Source organism: Dermacentor andersoni, chromosome 4, assembly GCF_023375885.2.
Source record: "Dermacentor andersoni chromosome 4, qqDerAnde1_hic_scaffold, whole genome shotgun sequence".
Taxonomy (NCBI): domain Eukaryota; kingdom Metazoa; phylum Arthropoda; class Arachnida; order Ixodida; family Ixodidae; genus Dermacentor; species Dermacentor andersoni.
In genome coordinates this window covers 214,817,150-214,827,331 of record NC_092817.1, presented here as the reverse complement: position 1 = coordinate 214,827,331, position 10,182 = coordinate 214,817,150, and the positions used below count along the sequence as shown (strand labels likewise).

General features: G+C 50.3%; 1 protein-coding gene and 1 long non-coding RNA gene across 2 annotated transcripts; both read left to right on the top strand.

Moving 5' to 3' along the window:
• The first annotated feature begins 1,477 nt into the window (after positions 1-1,477).
• LOC140217203 (uncharacterized) lies at positions 1,478-3,789 on the top strand. Its single transcript, XR_011893733.1, has 3 exons — positions 1,478-1,663; positions 2,504-2,615; positions 2,823-3,789. It is a non-coding gene; the product is annotated as an uncharacterized lncRNA (long non-coding RNA).
• Positions 3,790-8,521: 4,732 nt separating this feature from the next.
• Positions 8,522-9,217, top strand: LOC140217286 (uncharacterized). Its single transcript, XM_072287703.1, has one exon. It carries the CDS (start codon positions 8,522-8,524, stop codon positions 9,215-9,217), a length of 696 nt encoding a protein of 231 aa, XP_072143804.1.
• The last annotated feature ends 965 nt before the right edge of the window (positions 9,218-10,182 follow it).

Here is a 10,182-nt window from a genome sequence, read left to right as displayed (position 1 = left end):
GCAAGCACGGCGATGGACGAACCAGGCTAGCGCTAAGGTTGAATTTCACAACACGATTTTCATTCCACGTCGTAATCACACAGATCGTTTGAGGCTTCGTTCAGGGGCACACGCGGGCGTTCGAGTTGGTGTTTCTTGTTGCGTTTGGCGTAAGAATATGGCTAGGAGCAGGCACCACATATGCGCAATGACGGGCAATATACACGCATCATTTCTCCAGAAGCTGACGCCGAGCACGGGTAGCGCGAGGATCTTGTTGGGCTGACACGAAAACTTCGTGGCAGCCGAATTCCGAATACTGCATATACGGTGAGGGTAGCTATATGAACTTGTCGATAGGTCATCTTGTAGATTGTTGTAGCGCAGGCAGAACGAAACGGTCATAGAATGTAGATAAGACAACACACAGCGCTGAACCACCTGCGAACAGCTGTTTACGTGCGCGATGTCGCACTGAACTACAGAAACCGCCGTCGCGCACCCCAAGACAAATCTTAACTAACGTTTTTAAATTAGTAAACGTACATATTATTTGCTTCTAATCAAGAGCAGTCAATAATATTATAGTGTAAACGCTTTATTCACTACAATAAAAGAATTATGCAGCGTGTGCCACGAAGCCTGGCAGTAAGCAACCCTGGGCGTCGCACCAGTCGCATTGTTGAAATCTCAATCATGTGAAATGAGCCCTCAAAAAATCGCATTGCGACGCGTGCGACAGCACCGATTTTCGTCGTTGCAGTCACAGCATGTGAAACAGCCTTAACAAGTTCCCCTCTCGTCGTCGCTCCGGCGCTGAGCCTCGTTTGCCACAGCCGCAAGCAGAGCGCTCACGCGAGCCGTCCACATGCGAATTCTGCGGCCGCGCGCCTCATCGAGGCCAAGATATAGTCCGACGTGCTCGGCGCGCCAGGCCGCGGCAGGCGAAGTCGGATACGCTGCGCTAGCGACGCCAGGGGTGCAAGAAATTTGCTTCCTCTACAGTTCGGCGTGCGCGCGCAGCGCGAGGCTGGCGCCATCTCTGCGTCCGGGAGCGCAACTTCACGGCTGCGGCGAATAGCGCGCCGTTCGGGCAGGCCCCGCACACTCTCAAGTTCAACAAATGGCCACAGAGGGCGAAAAAATCGACCGCGCGCTGCTGCTAACAAAACCAGCATAGTAATATCACGTCGGGATGCTTACGTTAGTTTGAACATTTTCCGCTAGAGGCGCCGTAATAGGCGCAATATTTTTTTGCAAGCTTTCTCCTACAATTACCGAAGCACGTTTATTACATGAAAAAGAGGGCGAAATTATCATTGCTAATTTGATATTGTATTCTTTGTAAGTAAGTTTATTGTTTCTTTGTCATTATAAACGCAAATAGCGTTCAGCATCATCGATCTTTCACGTGACCTCTGGCCTGGATTTAAAATTTTTACCGGTATTTTCGAGTGCATGGCGGCACGGATTCATTCGTTCGTGCGATCAGGCTGGTTGCTTCTTTTTCGCTAAAACTAGTTTATTGCGCTTCGATGTCACGCGTTATTTAACCTGGGGTGAAGTGACGTGTTTGCAAGCGGACATGTAAGCCCGAAAGTTGGGTATCGGTCGTGAGCCATTCGGAACACGTCTGCATCGAAACGGGAGCTGGATTCTGGTGCGGCTGACAACGGCAATAACGGTGAGTCGTTTAACACCGCTGCTTGAATCGTTATATAATATTCGTCTCATTAACTTACAGGCGGAGACAAGTTAACGAACTAGATCCTGCACAGCATATGGCAGTCGGGATCCTCCGTTGCTGTTTCCTAAATAAACCGTTACTTGCGAGGCTGTCGTTATACACACACAATCGGGAAAGAAAGAGCGATATCGGAACGCGCGCCTCATTTTTTATCTTATTGTAGCCGTGGCCATAGGTGACTGGGTAGCCTTAACAATATACATATAAAACTTATTTTCGAGTCCGCCGGCAACTTTTTTCGTCCACAAAATCGAATAATCCTTTGGTAAAATGATGTGAAAGTACAGAATTTAATGTATTAAACAGTTGCAAGCATGATAATTCACTCATATTTCGTACTTGTTGGTTCCAAATGTTCTTGCTGTTCAGTTTGGTTTACCGTAGGGCATTTATTTTTGCAGTAGTGCAGCAGTGCATCACGTTCGTGCAGAAAAATAATGCATCAGTTCTAATAGCTTCATGACTTTCATGTATTTGCTTGTGGAACCAGCAGTGTGATCTCTTCCAGTGTATAAATGAACGCACAAATGTTCTCATTTGTGATCTTAATAATACCTAAACTGTTTACATGCATTGTATTAGTAGGCAGGCATAAATTTATGGACAATAGCAATATTTATTTAACGTGCTGCTTAAGCGCCCTAGAACAGACATGGTATATTTGCATGTGTTCTGTAGTCGCAAACCATCACAATATATATGTCACACCTTTTTGCATTTCATATTGCAAAATTGTGCTTTTTTCAATTTCTGATTCAGTCAAAATTTCTGTTCCAGACATGCAGTAATGAGGATGGCACCAGTATAAAGCAACACACTCCACACACTAAACAGAAGCTGCTGCCTGCTACAACAAGGCCATTGTGTGGACATTGGCTGCTACTACAAGGTAAACAACATGTGGTTCAGAAATAAGTATGCCTGATATGTGCTGTATTGTCTTGCTAGTCTTGAGATACATGTCATTTGTTTGCAGCAGAAATGAATGTTTGCTCATGTTTATGGTTCAGTATAATTGGTTCGAACATAAAAGAAAACACACATGAGTTTGGCTAATCTGTGCTGTATCTCATGTGTCACCGTTCTGCCCCAACAGAGTCCATGCCAAGCATACCTTGGTCATCACAGGAGCTCCTATCCACACCAACAGAAAGGGGCTGGAGCTGAATTTGCAAGGCTTTTACACCACGAACAAAGAAGCGCATGCAGAAGAACTTACATGAGATATCAAGTCTGCAGAGCACTGTGTCAAGACTGAAAAGAGCTTCAGCCACCATTCCACCAGCGCGGACAAATTGGCTGAGTCATCCAGGTAACTCAAAAAGGACTTTATGGAAATTCTTCGTCTTCAGATGCGCCTGCAACTTCTGATCAAGCACGGACGACGTTGGCCAAAAGAGTTCCATCAGTTTGCCCTTAATCAGCTTCCTGGCCATGTCAATTCCATTTGTGCCAAGTGTAATTTTTCTTCTATAAATGCAAGCTTTTTCATTGCCCATTCTCGTTAGAGATCATTCATCCTCATCCAAACATAAAGGTCAACCGATTCTTCGCTGATACTTAATACCAGTCACTGTCTAGTAGCATAACATATCTGTAGCAGTACCTTTTAGTGCATGTTGTCATGCACAATTCCTCTCCTGAAATAGCTGATGCAACATCGACATGTTTCTTGCATTAACCTACGCACTGTTTGCTATGCACCATTTTACTTTTCTTGATGTTTTTGGCCTTCAATGCTTGCAGAGCAGGGTGGCTTCTCTCTTGAATGCAAGCTTTCTCATTTTCCATATTCCTAGTCTCGTTGATGGTTGCTCTTCTTCCTCGATAGCCTGGGTCTTTGAGCAAGCTACACTGAATGATAGATTGCAGAATCTGGTTTTGCTGCCCCACTTGGTTGTGGTCGCCGTGTTACATTTCTCGGATGTGGGGGCTTGCTCAGTTACATTGGTAAGCAGTCTCTCGAGGTAAGCATTTGTTCCTGCAGTCCGCACAGCGACATAGACTCCCAGTGTACACACACCATAACTGGTGCTCCCCGTTCATTTTTTCCTGCTGCAGCCATAGGCAAATTGTGCTTGTGGCCTACCTCGGCCATGATTTGCTCAAAACTGAGACCAGCATATGTGCTGACATGGTTCGAAGTGTATGAAGTTGATAGCTGTACGGGGGGAAATGCCTGCAAAAATGGCTGCCAAAGGTGATCCCCACGAAAGCGACTTGTCCATATTGAGACAAAGTGGGGCGCCAAATGTGAGCCACACATTAGTGGCCCTCGACAGAAAAGAAACATGCAGGTTGGAAAGGAGTTAACGCTAAAATGCCGGATAGTCCATTTCGCTGTGTTGGTTGTGGCAGCAGATGCCTGCATCACCTGATTTCTTCGCAATGGAAGTTGCTCATCTTCAACGGCAACTGTCGGTTCAAACAGGTGCGACGCTCTGTCCAATCTGTTTGTACTGCTGTTTGTCGCTCGTTACCAGACCACCACATGTGACGAAGGCAAGCATTATGCCTGTAAGTAGGCGGCTGAATGTAACCTAAGAGACCCGTGTATGTGAATGCTAGCTGTTACCATATGGTTTGTAGCCAATGTATAATGTATTCTCTGAACACTATGTTGTGAATGATTGCCGTTTATTTTTGCTGTTATCTCACTTGGTTACGGTCGCCGTATTATGCTTATCGGATGTGGGGGCCTGGTCAGTTGCATTGGAAAACAGTCTCTCGAGGTAAGCATTTGCTCCTGCAGTCCGCACAGCGACATAGACTCCCAATTTACACACCATGATTCGTGCTCCCCGTTCAGCCTTTCCTGCTGCAGCCATGTGCAAATTGTGCCTGCGGCCTTTCTCAGTCGCAATTAAGCACGAACGGAGACAAGCATACGTGCTTACATGGTCCAACGTGTTTGAAGTTCATAGCCACATGGGTGGAAAGGCCCGCATAAATGGCTGCCGAAGGTTATGCCCACGAAAGCGACTTGTCCATATTGAGTCAAAGTGGGGCGCCTAATGTGAGCCACACATTAGTGGCCCTCGACAGAAAAGAAACATGCAGGTTGGAAAGGAGTTAACGCTAAAATGCCGGATAGTCCATTTCGCTGTGTTGGTTGTGGCAGCAGATGCCTGCATCACCTGATTTCTTCGCAATGGAAGTTGCTCATCTTCAACGGCAACTGTCGGTTCAAACATGTGCGACGCTCTGTCCAATCTGTGTGTACTGCTGTTTGTCGCTCGTTACCAGACCACCACATGCAACGAAGGCAAGCATTATGCCTGTAAGTAGGCGGCTGAATGTATCCTAAGAGACCCGTGTATGTGAATGCTCACTGTTGCCATATGGTTTGTAGCCAATGTATAACGTATTCTCTGAACACTATGTGGTGAATGATTGCCGTTTATTTTTGCTGTTATCTCACTTGGTTACGGTCGCCGTGTTATGCTTATCGGATGTGACGGCCTGGTCAGTTGCACTGGAAAGCAGTTTCTCGAAGTAAGCATTTGCTCTTGCAATCTGCACAGCGACATAGACTCCCAATTTACACACCGTGATTCGTGCTCCCCGTTCACGTCCAGCCTTTCCTGCTGCAGCCATGGGCAAATTGTGCCTGTTGCCTTTCTCGGCCGCGATTAAGCACGAACGGAGACCGGCATACGTGCTTACATGGTCCGACGTGCGTGAAGTTGGGTGCAAAGGCCCGCAAAAGTGGCTGATGAAGGTGATGCCCACGAAAGCGACTTGTCCATATTGAGACAATGTGGGACACCAAGTGCGAGCCACACATTAGCGGCCTCCGAAAGAAAAGTAACGTGCAGGTTGGAAAGGAGTTAAGGCTAAAATGCCGGGTAGTCCATGTCGCTGTGTTGGCTGCGGCAGCAGATGCCTGGTTCACCCGATTGTTTCGCAGTGCAAGTTGCTCATCTTTAACGGCGACTGCCGCTGCAAACAGGCGGGACACTGACCAATCTGCATGAGCCGCTGGTTGTCGCTCGTTACTAGACCGCCATGTGCGACGACGACGGTGAGCCGTTTACGAGCTCGCGTCAAAGATTCCAGTGTATCTCGACATACAAATTTTATTTCTGCTATTGCACGAGAATGTACATACACTGCTTGTCTTCTGCCAATAAAGTCGCACGTTCTGTTCACTCACTTGTGGCTTGTTTGTATGGGCGTCAGTAGAGGCTCTTTGGTCTCCTGGCAATTAGAACGCACCGGCTACGCGGCAGCCGAGGCGAGTACGGCGCGTACTACGAGCGGATACAAGCGTACACGACCGGCAAAAAGCGGCCATATTGAATAATGCTCTAAAAAAAAAATGCGCATTTCCGCTTCCTGTTTTAGCAGCGTCATCTGGCGTCCACCTAGGTAAGTTCCATGCGCTGCCGCTGCTTATTTTCGAACCACTGCGGAAGGTACAGTTTCCCTTCTCTAAAGTTGTTCTTTATTCTATGGTTCGGGTAGCGCGCGCGCTTTTTCTCCTTCCGTGCGCATAAAACAAAAATTTTTGCGGCATGGCGTTAACTTGTCCTGACAGCCACAACACCGCACTCATATTGCTAGTACGTCGGCTACGTCAAAAACGGAAGCGGACCATGTACATACGAAAGGTATTCGACAAGCGCCCTCAACTCGGCGACTACCACCAGCTAGTACAGGAGCTGCGAAATGCAGCTTACCTGTGGCGAGACCACACTTCTTTCGTATAGCTTCCCACGCGTTGTTCTTCCGCTCTGTGTCGCGGTAGTTCATGCGTTTCACATCGTATACACATGGATGATTGCGAATCGCTTCAAGCAGGCGTCCTCACTCGCGCTGTCATCACACACGGATGTTGAAAAAACCACAGCCACACTGCCAGTACGCGCACCGCAGGCCGCCATTCTGCCTCCTGCTCGCTGCCGCTACAGCGCGCAGTGCATTCTGGTCTAGCGTCAGCCGCGTGAAATAGAACGTGCTCTATCTCCACGCCGGCGGCGTTGAGTTCGCCAAGCGCGCCTGGGCACGCCGGCTACGCCGTGACGCCGGACTGTAGACTGCGCGTTTTTCACCGACGTCGCTTAACCGCGACGCGCGTGGCCGCGCGCGCGCGTTACGCCGGAGTATATCTTGCGCTTCAGACTGCCCGGCCCGACGCTTCGCCTGCAACTTCTGCAAAAAGAAAGGCCACTTTGCCGAAGTATGGGGCTCTTGCATTGCCCAGGGGGCGCTGCGAAAAAGGTGCTAAAAAGCGCCCTCTGTCCTAAAATGGGTCGTACCAAGCTCGGTCGTCTGCTTCGGAAAGCACGTTTACAATATGGACCCGCCACTTTCGGTTGTGTTGTATCACGGCCTGCAGCGAATATCGGGTGCCGAAGATTTTTTCAGGAGTGGCACGCTGCGTAAAGGCAAGAAATTATGCAGTGCCGAATACGTGTATGCCGTTCAAGAATTAAGCGGCGAAGTTTTAGCGCGGTGTCAATCGGAAGTGAAGCGAGTCGCGTACGAAGTGGAACTTCAGGTAAGGTTTGCACGCTGCTAGATTCAGGCGCACAAACGCGAGGAAATGCTTGCTATAAATGAATCCACAGCAGCGATAAGCAGACATCATGTGTACGGAACTGCTCGAGCACACGACGGTACGCGCCGCGACGGCAGCGGTCTTTCAGCATGCCGCGATGTACGAACTGCTCGAGCGCACGATCTTACGCGCCGCGACGGCAGCGGTCTTTCGACATGCCGCGAAACGGCGGGTCTCCTGCAATCTTTGTTGACTGCATGCCGCTAAACAAGTAGTTAGGTCTGCGTTGTAGTAGCGGCCATCTGTCCCTTTTAGTAACTGGTAATAACTGATGCAATGCATATGAGCTCGCACGTACGTGCGAATCGCGCAGCGCGAGCTCGTTCGCTGCTCGCTTGATGTAGCTTTTAATGACAACGCTCGAAAATCGATCTGCTGTAATCAATACTATCTTGCTGCGCTACCTCAACATGCTGGCTTGAGGTCAAGTATGAGCACATTTAACTCTCTAACCTGTGCTGCTCGTAGTGGGGTAGTGAATTATCACCGAATCAACCCGGCCATTTGTGGTCATTTGCACAGACCTGGGCACTTCACCACTTCGCACCGGTCGAATTTTAATTGTCGCTGTGGCCGGGTTTCGAATCGTGAATCACCAGCCATGCCTGCTGCTATGTCGGTCTGCCGTCGGGCCTGTAGGTGCAAAAGACTGAATTTTAGAACGCAGATCTATAATCAAGCAAGCTTCAAGACAGGTGAAGCAGTCAGCATGGCGCGAAGTTTCGCTTACCCAGCGCGACGAACTGCAGTTATACAGCGCGCCCGACGCTCCGCTTCGTGAGGCCTTGAAGGGAAACGATAGAATCGGATGTTGGGATTCAGGCATTCTTGTTCATGGGAGCCCACGACGCATCAGTATCGACGGTGACGCTCTTTCGATGCTGAGCTAGGTCTCTACGGATCGGTGTCGCCGATTCCTTCTGCTTCCAGCATTACGTCCCACGGCACACGGAGAGTCCGTTTTCGTTAAACTATAGGCTGCGACCAGCTCGCAGCGTGGTCGACGTGGTCTGTGAGAAGTGATGAGCCTTTTCGCACTCGCAACAGGGCAGAAAAAAGTGCGAATCGACGCAAAACTCGGCCTAGAAACGTGCTTCGCCACAGCCAGGGCTCAATACGACCCAAGCTGGTACGACCCAGATGTCGTTTCCCGCGCCGCCACCAGGCGCCGCTACTATGAGGTAAACTCCAGCGCAAGACGCCCATGCCGCTCGCGGAAGTTCAAGCAGTACATGCTCAGCTCCGTTCACCTGCACGCCGTCGCGACACCCGCCTCGGCAAAGTTCGTCGACGTCACCGTTGACGACTACACGGCGCAGTTCAAGGTCGACTCCGGAGCCGAAGTATCTGCTGTTCCCAGTGACTTTCCTACCTTGCCTACCAAACTCGACCAAGTCGACACTCTGCTCACTGGCCCGGGAGGACAGCCACTGCGCGTGCTGGGCTCATATGTGGCACGACTTCAGTGGCAAGGGAAAGCAAGCTGTCAGCGCCTCTACGTGATCCAGTCTCTCACTGTGCCTCTTCTGGGACTGCCTGCGCTCCAAGCCCTCCAAGTAGTTCAATTTCTTGATCAACTCAAGACTTCAAAAGCGACGCTGCACGCCGAGCTCTTCAATGGATTGGGCACCCTCAAGGATGAATACAACATCCGGTTGAAACCCGATGCCGTACCTTTTTCGCTAAGCGTACCTCGCAGGATCCCCATCCCGCTGCGCGAGATCGTCCGCCGCGAGCTGGACAAATTGGAAAGCGCAGGCGTGATCCGTAGGGTCGACAAGCCAACACCATGGTGCTCGGGTCTCGTCGTCGTCCGGAAAGGCGATGGTTCCTACCGCCTCTGCGTCGACTTAATACAACTCAACAAGGTCGTCCTTCGTGAAAGACATTCTGCCAACTGTCGAGCAAGTCCTTGGCCTCCTCGGTGATGCAACAGTTTTTTCGAAGCTGGACGCGACCGCAAGCTTCCACCAGGTGAAGCTCTCTGAAGACTCCCAAGAGCTTACGACATTCATCACCCCATATGGCCGATACTGCTTCTGCCGGCTCCCCTTTGGCATCACCTCCGCACCAGAGTACTTCCAAAAGCCGATGGCAAGAATCCTGGAGGGCCAAGAAGGAGTTGCCAATATGATAGACGATATTTTGGTTTTTGGACGCACCCGCCAGGAACATGACGCCAGACTGAGCCAGGTGCTATCTCGCCTTGCAAAAGCAGGTATCACATTGAACCAGGACAAGTGTCGTTTTGGGGTACCCGAGGTCTCCTTCCTCGGAGTTGTCGTCTCAGCACAGGGCATCAGGCCAGATCCGGGCAAGGTCGAAGCAGTCAAAGCCACGGAAGCTCCAACGGACGTTACTGGCGTTAGAAGACTGCTCGGAATGGTGAACCATCTTGCCAGGTTCTTGCCACACATCTCGGACGTCACAGCTCCCATCAGAGCCTTACTGAACAAGTCTGCGAGTTGGGTGTGGCAGCATGAGCGAAAGGCAGCATTCGAGAAAATCAAGGAACTCTTGACGTCAGACAGGTGCATGGCCAAGTACCACCCGTCGTACGCCACTACGGTGTCTGCAGACGCAAGCTCATTCGGACTCGGCGCAGTTTTGCTACACACGCAACCCTCAGGAGAGCGCCGCCCAGTCGCGTTCGCCTCGAGGTCAATGACCGATACCGAGCAGCGTTACAGCCAGACTGAAAAAGAAGCTTTGGCAACGACGTGGGCTATCCAAAGGTTCGACGAGTTCGTCCGTGGCATCCCCTTCAACGTCGAGAGTGACCACCTGCCACTCGTTTCGCTTCTCGGCAAGAGGGAACTGGACATGTTGCCGCCTCGTATTCAGAGACTACGGCTGAAGACCATGCGATACCAGTTCCATATGCTGCACGTGC

Coding starts and splice junctions, on each gene's coding strand:
- LOC140217286 (XM_072287703.1), top strand. CDS start 8,522: ATGCTCAGCTCCGTTCACCTGCACGCCGTCGCGACACCCGCCTCGGCA.